The sequence below is a fragment of the Amphiprion ocellaris genome, chromosome 5 (assembly GCF_022539595.1).
Source record: "Amphiprion ocellaris isolate individual 3 ecotype Okinawa chromosome 5, ASM2253959v1, whole genome shotgun sequence".
Classification (NCBI taxonomy): Eukaryota; Metazoa; Chordata; class Actinopteri; family Pomacentridae; genus Amphiprion; species Amphiprion ocellaris.
The window spans coordinates 38909269-38928684 of NC_072770.1; the positions used below are offsets into that span (position 1 = coordinate 38909269).

The window sequence follows — 19416 nt, forward strand, 5'->3', positions numbered from 1 at the left end:
AGGGAGGAGGAGGGTATTTAGGGAGGCAGGAGGAGGGTATTTAGGGAGGAGGAGGAGGAGGGTATTTAGGGAGGAGGAGGGTATTTAGGGAGGCAGGGGGAGCAGAGATATGAGCAGCACAAAGCCACATGTCCTCCTGGACAAACATGTTTTGTTTTGTTTGTAAACTTTTCTTTTGTGATTAACGTTGAGTTCTTTCGTTTCAGGTACTTGGTTCATTCCCTCCTCATGCATGTTTAGATTGCTGGGTTTTGTTGTTTTAGTTTGGCTGTAGTTGCTGGTAGTCCTGTTTTCGCTGTTTTTCTTTGGTAGCAGTTATTTGTGTTTAGGTAGTTTATTATGGGATGGTGACTGATCTGAGAGCCCATTGCAGGCTTAGCCATGTTCACCACCCCTCTTTTGTTTCTCTTGGCCAGCAGCTACTGCCCTTTTACTTTCACCATTATTCCTATCTTGGTTAGTTGAGTTATTTGTAAATGAAGTTGGGTTTTTTTCCCTTCATCAACTTACCTGCCGTGTCTGTGTCCGGTTCATATGTTGCTGGTCTCTTTGTGTGTTTGAGCCTTAACTTACCAAAATTACACATCAATCAACCAAAATCAGACAGAAAATGAGCAAAATCAGACAGAAGCAGAAAACAATGAGACGCAAATCGACCAAAATCAGAAACACAACACAACTGAAATCAGACAAAAAATGACCAAAATTACACAGAAATGGACCAAAATCAGTGAAATGTGACGAAAATCAGACACAAACCAACCAAAATTACCCGGAAAGTAACCAAAATCTGACACAAAACAAATAAAATCAGATTTAAGACCAAAATCACACAGCAATTATTCAAAATGAGACACAAGTCAAACAAAATCTCAAATGATCAGATTAACAGAAATTAATCAAAATCTGACACAAAGCAAATAAAATGAACATAAATCAACCAAAATAAAGCGTCTGCAGGTCCATGCTGATTCATATTAGAGGAATTAGCTGCTAATATTTCTGTATTTCTACTGGAGGACGATTTTTCATGAAGGTTTTGAATGTATTGTTGATCACTACTGCAGTATTATGTAGGTTTAACTGATAATAAATAATTGTAACAGCTGAAAGGGAGGATTTATCTGCACTGACTCCTGATATCCAGAACATTTCAGGACTTCCTGTTTACATGCAGCAGCAGCATTTCCTGCAGCTAATCTTCAGGATGCAGCGTTTCCTGCAGCTCACAGCTGCTTTCTGCGTCGTTTTCAGGCCTCCTGGTGTTTTCTGTTTGGTCCTTGAAGGTCAGTTTGGAGCTGGTTTCCCTGGAGGCTTTTATTTTGAATCTTTCCTCCGTCTGGCTGCTGTATTGTCCTCACAGCTGTAAACTCTTTAATCTGGATTTAGATCCAGACGCTCAAAGTCCATCTGCAACCGATGACAGAAAACAGCAGATTTATATAACAAAACAACGTCTGGTTACTAGAGGAGGATTTATTTTTAGATTCACAAATATTTTGATGCTCAATAAGACGTTCACTGACCTGTTTTTCTGCCATTTTGTCATTTCTTATGGCTCTGGGTTAAGTTTACAGATGAAATAATGTTTTTTATGCAGAAAAAATAATTAAGTGAAGCTCATTTCAGTCCCTCAGCTAGCTGCTAATATAGCTACAGCTAGCCTTAGCTAAAGCTAAAACTATGTTTAGTTACTGATTTTCCTCTTACTGTTAGCCATAAATTAAAGAGTCCCTTTTTGGTGATTAACTGACATTTTAATTATTCAGTTTGTTAGAATTTTTCCTCAAGTTCTAAACACTTTTTTCTTGGTACTTTGACTTTAGCTGTAGGATGTTTTTATTGTGCAAACAAACAACGATGATATTTTTAAAAGATTTTACTGAAAAGACAAACATTAAATGATGCAGAAACATGAGGAGAATCAGGTATTAATGTTATTTGGTCTGTTTTATTTTTATAATTTAAAACAAATGAAACTCGCTGCAAATTTGGAAATATAGCAAAACTATGAACGAAAACAACTAAAATAAAACTTAAATAAGCCTTTTTCTGGCATTCTTTATGTAATTTAAAAAATATCTGTTGCTCTGTACTTAACGCAACATTTTTAAATCATTATTATTATTTAATGTAAGAAAAGTACATTTAATTCTTTATTTTGCAGTTCATCTTAGTAAACAATGTTATTTCCTCATATAAGCCATGATAAGTCATGCCCAAAATAATATTTATATCAGTGTACAGTAAATACCTCCTTTATTAATCACGTCTGAATAATTATAGTTTGTATGCAGTGTGGTTTATTTGCAGTAATAATAAGCTGCCACAGGAATCACTGAGTGTTTAACAAGCGATGAACATCTTCAGACAGAACCGCCGCCTGGAAACCAAAAGTCACGTCGATTCTGATTTCCAAACTCGTTCTTTGTGTCTAATAAAGCGTCTCCTCCTGTTTTTAACCTCCAGGTTTCATAACAGCTCAGAGGGAAATCCTTCATAGCAGCGGTTTAACTGTGGTATGTTTCAGTTTAAACTCAGCTCTGCTCAAAGCAGCACCTCCTGAACCTCACTGCAGTCCTCAACCTGCACTTTACAGGAAAACATGCAAAGAATTACAGTTAACGTTAACCAGTGGCTAGCTTAGCTTAGCATTTAGCAGCGTAGGATGGTGCACAGCTGGTAAAAACAACCCACAGTTCATTTAGCTTCTCAGTTTGGCCTCTCGTCGTCTCACTGTGGTCATTAAATGTCATGTTTTACCTTTTTTGTCATTTTACATCCCATTTTGATCATTTTTTTTGTCCCATTTTGGTCAACTTGCATCTAATTTTGGTCATTTGGTGTCTTATTTTGGTCATTGTTTGTGTTATTTTGGTCATTTTTGCTTCTTGGGCTGATCGTTCTAAGTTTCTTTCTAATCATTTCGTGTCATTGGTCATGTTTTGGTTATTTAGCATCTCATTTAGGTCAATTAGTAACTCACTTTGGGTATTTGACATAATTTTGGCCATTTAGCGTCTCATTTTGATCATCCTTCACCTGATTCTGATGATTTTGCATCTCTATTGGCTCGCTTTGCGTATCATTTTGGTCCATTTGCATTCTATTTTGATAGTTTTGCATCTTTTTTTAATAATATAGCATCTCATTTACTTCATTTCAGTCTCCTTTTGGTCATTTAGTGTCTCATCACCAGATCAATTCAAAGAATTGGAAGATGATTAATGAGGTTCGTGGACAAACAAAAAGTTTTGCAGCCATTTGTCAGACTTTAATCTTACTCTTTGTCATAAAAGTGGTTATTTTTGCCAACATCTGAAGAAGTAAAATGGTCAGAAACAACCATTTGAATTTTTAACACTGATTTATGAGACCCTTAAATGTGAAGTCTGAATCTATTAATAGCTCGTGATGAAATAATTAGACAATAGAAAGACTCTGGAGAGCAGGAATGTTTTCAGTGGAACACAAAACCCCGTCCAAACCCCGACCGTGACCTTCTGGAGACCAGACAAAGGCCTGAAACTGAAGGTTTAGATGAACACAGGACAGCAGACGTCATGCAAACCTGCTCTGGGCGCAGCGACGCTGCAGACTGCGCTTCAGCTTTTGTTGCAGAGGAACATTTAGGAATTTGCTGCAGCGGATCAAAGCCAAACAGGATCTGTTTGAGGCTGTAGCGGCTCAACAGGTTCACAACAAGCATCAGGCATGGAGGAAACAAAGACTGACAGTAAACACACAAACTCTGTTCATCATTACTCAGCTATGTGCACGTGTCATGCACTGCTGCACCGTTTAGGACGCAGAGAAATGATTTGTTTCACGGCTAATGACGAGTTTGGTTTCATAGATGAGTTGATGTGACACGATTCTACTAGTTTGGCTTCATGTCGCTTTAAATCGGACACAAAATGACCAAAATAAGAATCAGAATTAGCTAAATCAGACACAAAATGACCAAAATTAGAGACAGAATGAGCAAAACCAGACACAAAATGACCAAAATTAGAATAAGAATGATGAAATTAGACACAAAATGAGCAAAATTAGACACAAAATGACTAAAATTAGGTGCAAAATTAGCAAAACCAGACCCAAAATGACCAAACTATGAAGCAAAATGGGCTAAATCAAACAAAAAATGACCAAAATGAGACAAAAAAAAGGACCTAAATAACCTGCCAGACATCCAGAATCAGACACAAAATGACAAAATTGATTGAAAACAACTAAATTTACCACAATGTGGTGTAAAATGGTCACAAAACCACACAAAATAATAAAAATGTGACTGAAATTGACCAAAATAAAGACACAATTACACAAAAGAGACTAAGAATGTATAAAGGTGACCCTCATTTACAAAAATTAGGCACAAAATGTGGCGCAATGGATCAAAAACAAAACAGAAAAGTACAAAAATGACTAAAGAGACCCAGAAACAGACACAGAGACTGACCAAAATAAGACACACAATGTCACAAAAGTGATCCATCCATCCATCCATCCATCCATCCATCCATCCATCCATCCATCCATCCATCCATCCATCCATCCATCCATCCATCCATCCATCCATCCATCCATTATCTATACACCGCTTAATCCTCACTAGGGTCATGGGGGGCTGGAGTCTATCCCAGCTGACTCAGGTGAAGGCAGGGGACACCCTAGACAGGTCACCAGTCTGTCACAGGGCTACATACAGAGACAAACAATCACTCTCACATTCACACCTACGGGCAATTTAGAATCATCAATTAACCTCAGCATATTTTTGGACTGTGGGAGGAAGCCGGAGTACCCGGAGAAAACCCACGCATGCACAGGGAGAACATGCAAACTCCATGCAGAAAGATCCCGGGAAAGCCGGGACGTGAACCAGGGATCTTCTAGCTGCAAGGTGAAAGTGCTAACCACTACACCACTGTGCAGCCCCCACAAAAGTGATACTAAATGATAAAACTGTGACACAAAATGACAAAAAAAAGACCACAGTGTGATGTATAATGTCATAAAACAACACAAAAAGACTACAAAGAAAACAAAACAAACAAAATAAGAAGCAAAATGGCCAAAACAAGACATAAAGACTAAAAATGACACATGAAATGAACGAAATGTGACAGAAACTGGTAAAAATGAGACACAGAATGCCAAAATGTGACACAAAACAACAAAAATGAGACAAAAAATGAACAGTGTGGCACAAGTTTTCCAGAAAAGAGATTCAAAAAGACAAAAATGTCACACAAACTGATGAAATTAAGATGTAACCTGACAAAAATTACCACAACGTGATGGAAAATGATGAAACTAAATGTACAATACAACAAAATATAATGTAAATTGTCCAAACTAATATTCAAAATGTCAGATAAAATGAGAAAGCGGAGCTGCAGATGAGCTGTGGGTTCCATGGAAAGAAACACGTCTCCAGTCCTGAATCTTCCCCCACAGAGGAGGAAAATAATTATTCTATCTGGGTTGTGTTGCTCCATAAATCCTCACCAACACTTTGTGTGTTTGTGTTTCAGCTGCAGTCATGTACAGACACAAACAACACACAACTGTCCAGGGTGTTTCTGTTAGACAGAGTATAAACAGAGAGAGCTGCAGTTAAAAACATCACAGTGCTGCCCCCTGCTGCTCCACACTCACCATTACACTGTCAACTGTTCCTGTAGCTAATAAAGTTTAATCACAGTTGTGCAGCTGCATGAGCAGACACAAAATGGCCACAAAGACACACAAATGACCACAAAGAGACACAAAATGACCACAAAATGACCAAAGAGACACAAAATGACCACAAGGAGACACAAAATGATTAAAAAGAGACACAAAGTGACAACAAAAAGATATAAAACGACCACAAAGACACACAACAACTAGAGAATGACCATAAACACACAACATACTATAAAGCTGCAGAGACACATCTCACTGTTTACATATTTAAATTAGATTAATTGTTATAAAATATTAATTTGCTGTTTTGGCTCCTCCCACATACAGACATGTGGGTTTCAGCTGCGCTCTGATTGGTCCACAGAGTTGTAACCTGCAGGTAAGACACACCTGCACAGCAGTAGTTCAGATCACAGCTGGAGTCCTCTGTGTTCTAACGTTACACAACATTTAGTGTGTTCACAGTCTGACAGGTGTCTGCTGGACCGGACTGAGCATGCTCAGTGAGACCTGCAGCTGCTCACAGGTGAGAACAGGTGAGAATGAACAGCACCAGATCAATGTTCAGTCTGAGCTTCTCATTGTACGTCTCTGTCTGGTCATTTTTTGTCTCTGTGGTCATTTTGTGTAATTTTGTGTCTCTTTGTTCTCATTTTGTGTCTCTTTATTGCCATTTTGTGTCTCTTTGTGATCATTTTGTGTCATTTTGTGTCTCTGTCGTTGTTTTGTGTCTCTGTGGTCATTTTGTGTCTCTTTGTTGTCATGTTGTGTCTTTGTGATCCTTTTTTGTTGTATTTTAGAGTCTCAGTCCTCAGACTTCTATCTAAAGAGACATAAAGGAAAACCAGGATCACCTGTAGAGGTCACACAAGGACACAGAAACACACAACATCCTGTAGACGTCTGCAGAGGAGGAGAAGGTGTGAGTCTTTGTGTCTGTCAAGGTTCATCTCGGGTTGTGTGTCTGTGTGTAGGTTGTGTAGGTTCATCTGAGTGGGAGTGGGCTGTGACTCAGTGAAGGCCGACAGTGAACAGCTGATCACAGGCTTCAGACAGGAAGTTGTTTTTCTGCTGGGTTTTAAATTAAAATGTTTTCTGTCCTCAGCAGAGTTCACACATTAAACACACATTTATAGACACGTCTACGCAACACGTCTACGCAACACGTCTACGCAACACGTCTACGCAACACGTCTACGCAACACGTCTACGCAGCACGTCTACGCAACACGTCTACGCAACACGTCTACGCAACACGTCTACGCAGCACGTCTACGCAACACGTCTACGCAACACGTCTACGCAACACGTCTACGCAGCACGTCTACGCAACACGTCTACGCAACACGTCTACGCAACACGTCTACGCAGCACGTCTACGCAGCACGTCTACGCAACACGTCTACGCAGCACGTCTACGCAACACGTCTACGCAGCACGTCTACGCAGCACGTCTACGCAACACGTCTACGCAACACGTCTACGCAACACGTCTACGCAGCACGTCTACGCAACACGTCTACGCAACACGTCTACGCAACACGTCTACGCAACACGTCTACGCAGCACGTCTACGCAACACGTCTACGCAACACGTCTACGCAGCACGTCTACGCAACACGTCTACGCAACACGTCTACGCAACACGTCTACGCAGCACGTCTACGCAACACGTCTACACAACACGTCTACGCAGCACGTCTACGCAACACGTCTACGCAACACGTCTACGCAACACGTCTACGCAGCACGTCTACGCAACACGTCTACGCAACACGTCTACGCAGCACGTCTACGCAACACGTCTACGCAACACGTCTACGCAACACGTCTACGCAGCACGTCTACGCAACACGTCTACGCAGCACGTCTACGCAACACGTCTACACAACACGTCTACGCAACACGTCTACGCAGCACGTCTACGCAACACGTCTATGCAACACGTCTACGCAACACGTCTACACAACACGTCTACGCAACACGTCTACACACATAGCTTTATTTTATTGTTTTATATGAAACAAACAGAACTTAATGTGAAAGTTAAAAACACAGGAAGCTGCAGAGAAACAAACACGACATTCAGATGTTTAGGAAAAATAAAGATATTCAGAGATTAAATATAAAACGTGTTTAAAACTGAATTAATAGAAAAAACACGTGAGCTTAAAGCTTTGTGGTTGTTTTGTGTCTTTGTTGTTTTTTTAATGAACTTTTGTGGTTCTTTTGTGTCTTTTTGTCCTCTTTTTTGTGTCTGTATGGTAGTTGTTGTCTTTTAGTTGTTGTTTGGGATTTTTTGTAGTCCTTGTTGTTTTTTTAATGGATTTTTGTGTCATTTGTGTATTTTTCTTTCTATATTTTTTTAGTTGTCTGCTGTTTTTTAATAGAATTTTTGTGCTATTTTGTGTATTTTTGTCGTCTTTTAGTATTTTTATGGTTGTTGTTGTGTCTTTGTTGTTGTGTTGTTTGTTTGTTTTGTGTCTCTTTGTGGTCATTTTAGGTCTTATCCTGGCTGCTGCTGTTGTTGTTATTTTAAATGATTTTTTTAAAGGGTGTCTCTGTGATTGTTTTTACACTTTTTTAGTTGTTGTTGTGTCTTTGTTTTTTTTAAATTACTTTTTGTGATTGTTTTGTGTCTTTTTGTGGTGGTTTTGTGTCTGTTGTTTATTAAATGAATATTTGTGGTCATTTTGTGCATTTTACTGGTCGTAGTTGTGTATGTTGTTTTTTAAATGAACTTTTGGGGTTGTTTTGTTTATTTTTGTTGTCTTTTTGTGTCTCTGTGGTCCTTGTTGTCTCTTAGTTGTTGTTTGGGAATTTTTTTTGGTTGTTGTGTGTAGTTTCGTGGTCATTTTAGGTGTAATTCTGGCTGTTTTAGTTTTTGCTGAATTTTTGTGGTCGTTGTCTCTTTATTGCTTTTTTAATGAATTTTTGTAATTGTTTTGTGCATTTTTATGGTCGTTGTTGTGCCTGTAGTTATTTTAATTAATTTTTGTGGTCATTTTGTGTGTTTTTGTGGTTGTTTTGAGTATTTTGTGGTCGTTTTGTGTATTTTTTTTGGTCGTGTTGAGTATTTTTCTTGTCATCAGCTCAGAAACGCGTTTCTGAAATCCTGTGAGGCCAGAACTAAGATCTCTGAATCAGTTTTTTAGTTTCAGTTTAATTTCTGGGTCAATTTTTCCTCCACAGATTTGAATAAACTGAGAACAAAGATTCTCCGCAGCGCCTCCAGCGGTGGAGAGACGGAACTGCAACAACATCCTCCTCTTCATCCTCCTCCTCCTCCTCCTCCTCCTCCTCCTCCTCCTCCTCCTCCTCCTCCTCCTCCTCCTCCTCCTCACTGGTACCCGGACACACCGACCTGCCTCCGCGCTTTGTTGCAGCTCCTTATCCAGCAGACGGACACACCGAGCACCGGGACGGACAGACGCACCGAGGATGCAGCGGGGGCTCACGGACCGCTGGCTCCGGTAAACGAGCAGCAGCAGGAGCCTGGAAATCACCGGCGGGAGGCGGCGGCGGAGGCGGCGGTGGGGGGGATCTCGGGGACGCGGCCATGGCGGCGGGAGGCGGCGGGAGGCGGCGGAGGAGGACGGCGGGGCTCCCGGGGCTGTGGAGGACCTGCTACGTCCCGCTTCTGCTCTGGGTGGTGTCGGTGTGCGGCGAGGAGAAGACCTTCATCGTGGAGGTGAGTCCCGGTACCGGAGCACCGGAGGACCGGAGCTGAGGTCCGCCTCACGTTCACCGGGGCTCCGGTGGTTTAACGGGAAAGTTAAGGGACGGAACCAGGAGATCTAGATCTAAAACATCTGGACCTCATCAGACCAGATCTAGATCTAGAACCTTTATTTAATCTGGACCAGATCATCATAGAAGGACTGCAGACTGATCTGTTGAATCTTTACTGTATCAGTGAGACAAACCTTCATTCTAGTTGTAAAAAATGCACAAATTAAAATAAATTCTAGTTTCTGTCCATCAGGTGTAAAAAAAAAAAAAAAAAAAAAAAAAAAGTTTGTTTTTCTTTTTCACAACCAGATGAAGCCAGAAAAACTGAAACGTTTTCAAAACTGTTTCTGATTCGTGAAACCTTTAAAACACTTGTGAAAAAACAAATATTAGAGATTGAATGTAGTTTTTTTAATCAAAACAAGTGAAATGTGGCTTTTTGTCTCCTGAAATCTTTTTTGGTATTTATGAAAATTCCTTGTTTTTTTTAAACACATAGATCACATCAGAAGAGGTTCAGATCTGAAATTCTTCTGTCTGGACTCAAATCTGGACCAGATTTACCAGAAAGGTTTTTAAAACATCTTCTGATTTGACAAACTTTAAAATTTTCTGTGGGGAAAAAAGCAAAAAATTGAGATTATGTCTGTGTTTTGTCAATCTGCATGAAAAATTAGTGAAATGTGAACAATAAAACAACACAGAATATGAGGGTGTAACATGAAGGTAAAATAAGATCAATAAAATACAAATAAAATTTAATTAGATTTAAATAAAATAAATTAAGATAAAATTGAATTAAATTATATTTACATAAAATAAAATACAAAGTAAATTTAAATAAAAATCAAATCAAATATAACTATAAAACAAATACAAATTAAATAAAATTTAAATAAAATAAAATAAAAGAACTAACTGAAATTTATATATATTTAAATGAAATTTAAATAAAATAAAATTTCAATAAATTTTTTTGAATAAAATACATTTAAATAAAACAAAATAAAGTGAAATAAAATAAAATAAAATATAAGTAAAATTAAATAAAATGTAATTAAAAATATATTAGATTTAAAAATAAAATAAGATTAAAATTCAGTTAAATTAAGATAAAATAAAGTGAAATAAGCTAAAAAAAATTTATAAAATACTATAAAATGGAAAAACTCACAAGAGTGACAATATTTTTTTATTTAAATTTTTTTTAAAGATGATACAAAAATGTGTAAATAAATGACCCCTTTAGATAAAGTAGACCTGATCTGATCCAGATGTGTAAATTTCATCGTCACCAAACAGAATAAAGGCGTCAGTAAATGTTCAGGTTTCAGACGTTATTCAGGTTTAAACTCTGAGACGCTTTAATTCATCAAAAAAACAGAAAATCACTTCAAGTTTCCCTTAACTTTCTCCTTAACTTTCCCCTTAACCTTCTCCTTAACTTTCCCCTTAATTTTCCCTGAAGTTCCTCACCTGAAGCCGTCTTCAGAGTCCGGCTGCACAGCGGGATATTCAGGTGTGCACGTGTGCGCGTGCACGTGTGTGTTTTAGACCCACTGATAATGAACGACGTCCTGCTTTAGCACTTCCATTTAAAAATATTTATTTTAATTTATTTCAATTTAATTTTTATTTTAAAATTTAATTTATTTTAATTAACCTTAATTCAGTTTAAAAATATTTAATTTTAATTCATTTTGCTTTATTTTCATTTTATTTAATTACATATATTTTATTTTTAATTTATTTAAATTTAATTTAATTTGATTGTATTTTAAGTTAATGAACGACGTCCTGCCGCATTACTTTTAAATGGATTTTATTTTATTTAAATTTATCTTAATTTCATTTAAAAATGATTTTATTTTATTCTCATTTTATTTAAATTTAAATTGTTAATTTAATTTATTTTAATTTAATGAACAGCGTCCTGCTGTATCGCTTTTATTTAAATGTATTTTGTTTGAATTTATTTTTCCTTAATTTATTTTATTTTCATTTTGTATAAATTTTTTTTTATTTTCATTTAATGAACGACGTGCAACTCTCCAGCTGCAAGAAGAAAAATCCCTTAAAATGATGCTGCAGCTTCCCTGAACCTCTGAGGAGTCTTTGTTTCCTGGTTTCGATGCTCGTCGTCTCTCTGCTGGTTCTTTCTGAGGTTTCTGAGGCTCTGAGTTCTGGTAGAGTGTCTCTAAAAGCTGCAGATGTTCAGGATGTTGAGGAAAAATCAGCGGCTTTCAGGTGATTCTTTCATCTGCTGCTGAACAAAGCATCTCCAGAGTCTCCGTCCAAATATAGAAACCTCCATAATTTATGGAGACGACGGCAGAGAGGAAGGAGATGATTCTAGATCCTCCTGTCTGCTTCCTTCCTTCAGAGGAGATCATTGTAGATCCTCCTGCTTCCTTCCTTCAGAGGAGATCATTCTAGATCCTCCTCCTCTGTTTCTGATGATCAGAGTTGCTGTTTTAGTTGCTTTGATTCAGACGAAGCAGCACCTGCAGCGTCTCCAGCAGCATAAAGAACCACATCATCCTGCTGTTGCTGTTGTTTTTGTTGTTGTTGTTGTTGCTGCTGTTGCTGTTGTCATGCCGACAAGCTGCTGTGATCTTCAGAACACTAGAATGAGAAGGATGCAGTTGATGGTTCTCCTCGTTATTGTTGGGTCAAAAAAACGACAAAAATGTTGCAGAGCTGAAAATGATATCTTCAGTTTCTGGTTTTGTTCAACAGAAATCCAAAAATATTCAGTTTTCAGTGATACACGACTAAGAAAAGCAGCAAATCTTCTCTTCTTACATGATAAAATCTGCAAATATTTGGAATTTTTCTTTGTTTTTGCTTAAAATCTTCACATATTTTCATTTTTGATTCATCGTTTGTTCATTAAATGTCCAATAAACGTCTGTAAAATGTTGCAGAGCTGAGAGTGATGTCCTTGAATTCTTGTTTTGTTCGATAAAAGTCTAAAAATATTCAAATATTCAGGTCACAGTGATGAACAATCATGAAATGGCAGCAAAACTTCAGCTCTGCAATGTTTTTTTAACGTTTTACAAACAAGCATTTATCGTCTTAATGAAGAAAACTTCATCAGCCAATCATGTCAGCCACTGTCACTGTGTCTGGATGATGTAATTCGACACCACAGACGTGATGTCATCACTGTGAGTCCATTATTTACCACCTGGGTGACGTCATAAAGGAGTTGAATCTGCATCTGGTCGTAGTCGTTGTGTCTCTTTGTGGTCATTTTGTGTCTCTTTGTGGCTGGTTTTGTGTTACTGTGATGTTATTGTGAGTCTCTGGGGTGGTTTGTGTGTCTTTGTGGGTGTTTTTGTGTTACTGTGATGTTATTGTGAGTCTCTGGGGTGGTTTGTGTGTCTTTGTGGGTGTTTTTGTGTTACTGTGACGTTGTTGTGAGTCTCTGGGGTGGATTGTGTCTCTTTGTGGCTGTTTTTGTGTTACTGTGACGTTGTTGTGAGTCTGTGGGGTGGATTGTGTCTCTGTGTGGCTTTTTTTGTGTTACGGTGATGTTATTGTAAGTCTCTGGGGTGGTTTGTGTGTCTTTGTGGGTGTTTTTGCGTTACTGTGATGTTGTTGTGAGTCTCTGGGGTGGATTGTGTCTCTTTGTGGCTGTTTTTGTGTTACTGTGACGTTGTTGTGAGTCTCTGGGGTGGATTGTGTGTCTTTGTTGCTGTTCTCAGCTTGTTTTGAGTCTTTCAGTCGTTTATTTTTCCTTCATTACTGTAACCAGCGCTGATTCTGTGGAGACACAAATAAATCCTGAAGTATTTGTAGGTTTAAAGGGAACAAGTGAAGACGTTTCTTGAAACTCCTGGTGTCTGAGATGAAGCGGAGAACAAAGAGCAGCGATGGTGGTGTGTTTGGAGGACGAGAAGCTGTTTCTTTGTCCGACGCTGACGTCAACGTGAGGCGAAACTTGAGCCGTATTGAATGTGGGTCACTCTGGGGAGTTTGATTATTATGAGCTCAGCGTCTGTAAAGAGAAGACAATAAGTGGTAGAATCGGACGCTCAGGGTCTGGTGGCAGCATCTTCACACAATAATCTACGTTTAAATTTACATTTTAGCTGTTAATGATTCAAACTGTACATCTCAGATCTGAATAAATGAAGATGAACATCGGATAAATTGACAATTTATCAAATTTCTTTATCTTATTTAACAGTAAATTAAATATTTTGGGCTTTTTTTTGGTTGTTTGTCAGAGAAAACATTTCTTTGTCTTTATTAAGACATTTTTTGTCAAACAAGCTTCGACTGACGGTGACAATAAGAGACAGATTCAATTATATAAGAATTTTGTGGGCATTTTGTGTCTTTCTGTGGTCATTTTGTGTGTTTTTGTGGTCGTTTTGTGTCTCTGTGGTTGTTGTGTGTCTCTGTGGTCATTTTGTGTCTCTTTGAGGTCGTTTTGTGTCTCTTTGTTGTCATTTTGTGTCTCTTTGTGGTTGTTTTTTGTCTCTTTGTGGTCGTTCTGTGTTTATTTGTGGTCGTTTTGTGTCTCTTTGTGGTCATTTAGTGTCTTTTTGTCATCATTTTGTGTCTCTGTGGTCATTTTGTGTTTATTTGTGGTTGTTTTGTGTCTCTTTGTGGCCATTTTGTGTCTCTTTGAGGTCGTTTTGTGTCTCTTTGTTGTCATTTTGTGTCTCTTTGAGGTCGTTTTGTCTCTTTGTTGTCATTTTATGTCTCTTTGTTGTCGTTTTGTGTCTCTTTGTTGTCGTTTTGTGTCTCTTTGTAGTTAATTTCTGAATCTTTACCATATTTTTGTCTCTTTGTTGTTATTTTCAGTTGTGTTGCTGTTTTTTGTCTCTTTTTGGTAATTTTGCATGTCCTTGTTGTCCTTGTTTGCTGTCTTGTGTCTTTTAGTTGTTCTTTGTGGTCATTTTGTGTCTCTGTTAATGACCAGAATGACACACAACAACAACAGAGCCCCACTACCAGCCTCCTCTACCATCAGAACACAGTTTTAACCACATCAGGCTGATTTTGTCCTCCTTGCAGCAGGAAGCTTTGTTTCAGGTTGTCTGTTTGCATCTGTCCACCTGCCCGTCGGGCCGCCTGATTGGCCACCTCTCCGTCTGTCTCTGCGCCTGATTGGCCGTCGCGCCCCAAAGCCTCAACCTGTGCGTCAGCCTGCCAGCGTGTCTCCTCCGTCTGTCTGCTGAGATAAAAATAGAGCCGCTCTCCTCCTGATAAACTATTTACCTTCTCAGCTGGAGAGCAGCAGGTGCAGCCGCCTCCCATCCACCAACAGAATTTATTCTGGCTTTATTCTGAGTCTATTCTGGCTTTATTATGGGTTTATTCTGGGTCTATTCTGGTTTCATTCTGGTTTTATTCTGGGTTTTTCTGGGTTTATTCTGGGTTTATTCTGGATTTATTCTAGGTTTACTCTGGGTCTATGCTGGTTTTATTCTCGTTTCATTCTGGGTTTATTCTGGGTCTATTCTGGTTTTATTCTGGATTTTTCTGGGTTTATTCTGGGTTTATTTTGGTTTCATTCTGATTTTATTCTGGGTTTTTTCTGGATTTATTCTGGGTTTATTCTGCTCCACCGGCCCAAAAAGCTCATCATTATTTAATCTGTCGTTATTGTCAGGATAAACCAGTGATTGTTTGACTATAAAACGTCTTAATAGAGACAAAGAAGTGATGTTTTCTATGACATGTTTTTCTATGATGTTTTTTTTTTTTATCTCTTTTTGGTCATTTTGTGTGTCCTTGTTGTCCTGGTTTGCTCTCTTGTGTCTTTTAGTTTTTCTCTTGTGTCTCTGTTGATGTTTTAAGTCAGAACAAATGCTAATTCCAGCTTTTGTGTGAGAATTTATCACTTTTCATTGTCTTTTATCACCATCAATTGGATATCGGAGTATTTTGGTTGCTTGTCATAGAAAACAACATTTATTTGTCTTTATTAAAATGTTTTATAGACAAACAATCATCGATTTATGGTGACAATAACAGACAGGTTCAATTCTAATAGAATTTTGTGTCAGTTTGTGACACAGCTGCCTGCTGGCGATCCCATGATTGTGATCCTACTACAAATCCACCGCTGAGGACTTATCAGGACTTATCCATCAGAAATGATACAAGGAACAGTTGATAAAGTTGTGGGGGTGTTTCTGAGTCCCATCAGTTCATCTTCATCAGAATAATCCTGTTGTCTGTGGAGATTCTCAGTCATCCAGGTTATGGTGACTGTAGGATCTTCAGTAGAAATCAACCGGACTTCTCTGGTAGGTTCTTGAAGACGTTCCACCTCTCCTCTTGGTAGGTTCTTGAAGATGTTCCGTCTTTCATCTTGGATGAGAGGTGGAAAGTCCTCAAGAACCTACCAGAGAACCTACCAGAGTAATCCAGTTGAACTTGTTGTAGGTTCTTGAAGATGTTCCACCTCTCATCCAAGACACAACGCGTGAACGAGGACTTACACACCAACATACTGATGGATGCAGTATTTAGTCCTCAGAGGTTTCGCTGCTCAGAGTGCATCATCGCAGAATGTTTGTGTGGACAGATTTTAGCGTCTTGCGAGGACGTTGTGTGTCGGTCCTCACAGCTCCAGAGGACAGTTTGAAGCTCCAGACTTGGTTTCATGGCTCAGGTTAGAATCTGGTTGGCTTCAATCTTCTGGTTTATCCTCGACTCCTCTGGACACTATACGTACCGTCAGGCACGGAGGTGGCGGTATCATTATTCCATCAATTTAACTGACTTAAGTCTGAGATTTGTTCAGTGGTCATAGAGTTGTGTGAGAATTTATCATTTTACATTGTCTTTTATCCCCATAAATTGGATATTTTGGTTGTTTGTCATAGAAAACAACATTTCTTTGTCTTTATTAGACTCCTCTGACTCTTCTGGCCACTGTCCCTTCGGTCAAGCATGGAGGTGGCGGTATCATTATACTATCAATTTAACTGACTCAAGTTTGAGATTTGAGAATGAGTGCCAGAATTGTGCAGTGGTCATCAAGTTTTTTTTACAGTTTATTTCTGCTGATCCAACAGGAATAAACTAAATCTATATATTATTAGCAGTGATATTGTGAGGTTTTTATATATTTTGAATGTGTTGACACCTTGAATCTTGGTATTGTGTTCTTCCATGCATACATTAAGTATATTTTTTGCTTTTAGCTCAGGAGGGTTTTGTTTGTTTGTTTTGTTTGACTGTAAATGGAGCAGAATGAAATCAGATTTATTGTTTTAGTGTCAAACATTCATCAGAGCAGCTTTTAATGAAACCATCAGCAGTCAGTTTACAGTTTGGATTAAAAGCAGATTAGCGCTGAAACCATGATCAGCTGCTCGACATGAACTAAACAACACAAGTCTGAACACACAAATAAAATAAAACATCTTGTAACGTCTTCTGTCCAAAACCTGGAAAGTAAAACGTACGACGTAATAAGAATCCTCCCAGGTTTCGATTTTGGATCAGAGTGAATCAGATTTTCTGTAATTCATCGTTTTTCTCTCAGTTTCTCTTTGACACTTTGAATAAATAGTTTGACTTAAAATGTAAAACTTTTGACATATTTTACTAGATTTTCTATAATCTATTATCTCAAACGTTTGTCCTAATTTGTGATTTTTTTCAGTTATCTCTAACGTTTGACTTAAGTCAAATTTTTTTATTTCTGTTTCAGTTTTGGTTCTTTATCTCATAGATTTATTGACTTGTTTTCACATTATTTGATTTTTAAACACAACACAAGTGATTTTTATCTCAACATTTGGAATTTTGTCTCATTTTGAAGTTTTATCTCAATAGTTTCTCTTAATATGTCAAGTTTTCAACTTATTGTGTCATAATTTTCACTTCTTGTCTTATTGTTGACTTCATATGTCGACATTTGCACTTGTTGTGTTGTAATTGTGACTTTCCATGACTGTATATTGAAACCAGTGCTGACTTTCCCTCTTTATCTTTAATTTTTCTGGTGAAAACATGTTTCCGTGAGTATCTAAACGTCTCGGCTGTGTTTTTTTGTGGTTGCTGGTTTCTGTTCTGGTCGAGCTGAGAGAAGCTGCTTCTCTCTGAATTATTAAAGAGCTGCTGTGGACTCGGCCTCCCCTCGCTTTCCTCGTTCTCCTCACTCTTATCTCTGCTGCCGCTTCTTTCTCTCAACACTTTCATGTTCCTCTGCTTCGTTTACCTCCCTCCTCCTCCTCCTCCTCCTTCTTCTTCTTCTGCTTCTGTCTCTGCAGGAATCGACTTATGTCACATTAAGGAGACGGACGGTTGCAAAGTAAAACGTACGACGTAATAAGAATCATCCCAGGTTTCGATTTTGGATCAGAGTGAATCAGATTTTCTGTAATTCAACGTTTTTCTCTCAGTTTCTCTTTGACACTTTGAATAAATCTCCTTCTTCGCTGTTCTCTGCTGAATAATCCGTCATTTTCTTTAATTTTTTATTCTTCTGCCTCTCAGTCTTCACTGGTTTTATTAACAAGAAGTAAAACATTGATATTTCTTTAATTCTCTGGGTAAATTTGAAACCATTTAAAACACCCAGAATTAGCCGTTAGCATCTCCCGTTAGCATCTCCTGTTAGCAGCATATCCACTGAGTTACTTTAATACGATTAAACTTTAATTCTCAGGCGGTTTCTCTTCCTTTTTTAATGATTTCCAGCTTGTATTTCCAGACTCTCTTATGCGCGAACATCAGAGGTTTCCTCAGAAATGAGAGTGAAATCTAAAAATACATTTGACTGAGATGTGACCCTGAAAAGGAGGATGAATGTTGGTGCAGATCGCAGCAGTCGGAGCTGCAGCTCATCAACTTCAAGCTCGCTGGAGCCCAAAAGACTGAAAACAGGCAGAATCCTTGATGTGAAATGAACTTACACTGTAAAAACTCTAAATCCTACCAAGTCTGTTTGTCTTATTTTTAGTCAAAATGTCTCATCCTACTTGATTTAAGATAAATTCACTTAACAACAGACATTTCAGCAGATGGAGGGACTTGTTTTAAGACAATGCATCTGAAATATCTTGTTAAGTCAAACAATCTTGAAATTATCTTGTTTTGAGTTGTATTTTACAAGAAAACTCAAAATAAGTTTAACCCTCGTGTCGTCCTGCGGGTCAAAATTGAACCATTTTAAAGTCTGAGAATGTGGGGAAAAAAATATGTTTTCACAGTGAAACTTCTGATGTCCACATTTTCAACATTTTTGGGAAATCTTTGAACATTTTTTGGTGGAAAAAAGAAATGTTAAAAATGTTTCTTTTGATTTTATTGTGAATGTTCTTAAAGAAAATATCAGAAGTTAAACTGATATATATGGGATCACTTTAGATATTTTTAGGATTTTTTGAGAGATTTTTACTCATTTTTTGAAAATATTTACAAGAATTTTCTTGCCGAATTTGGGGGATTTTTTTTAAAATAAAACTTTTAAGGGAAACTTTTAAGGAATTGTTGGAATTTTCTTCCCGAAGGTTTTGCAAATTTTCAGAAATTTAGGGAATTTTTTTGCTGAATTTTTGGATTTCAAATCGACCTGTTTTAAAGTTCGAAAATGTGGCAAAAAATTTCACAATGAAACTCCTGATGTCCACATTTTCAACATTTTTGGGATCAAAACAACAAAACATGAGACAAACGACCAAAAAAGGCCAAAAAACAAGACAAAACATGACAAAAATGAGACAAAATGACAAAAACTTGAGAGAAATGACAAAAGCCAGGCAAAAAAACAACAAAAATGAGACACAAAATGACAAAAATCAGACAAACGACACAAAACAGAACAATAAAGAGACAAATTTTTTGACATCTTTTGGTGTGAAAAAAAGAAATGTATGGCTGCACACTGGTGTAGTGGTTAGCACTTTCGCCTTGCAGCTAGAAGATCCCTGGTTCACGTCCCGGCTTTCCCGGGATCTTTCTGCATGGAGTTTGCATGTTCTCCCTGTGCATGCGTGGGTTTTCTCC

General features: G+C 37.9%; 1 protein-coding gene across 2 annotated transcripts in view; it reads left to right on the plus strand.

The window, feature by feature from the left end:
• Positions 1-9007: 9007 nt before the first annotated feature.
• The window catches only part of mmp24 (matrix metallopeptidase 24), a 46501-nt gene continuing 36092 nt past the window's right edge, over positions 9008-19416 (plus strand). The window contains exons 1-2 of one of the 2 annotated variants that reach the window (XM_035948432.2): positions 9272-9388; positions 17679-17787. Coding sequence is in view for 1 of the 2 variants with exons in the window: in XM_023270792.3 (XP_023126560.1) it covers positions 9257-9388 (132 nt within the window). In the remaining variant the exon portion in view is untranslated. Of the gene's footprint in view, positions 9389-17678; positions 17788-19416 lie in introns of both variants that reach the window. The other variant, XM_023270792.3, reaches the window with a different exon arrangement.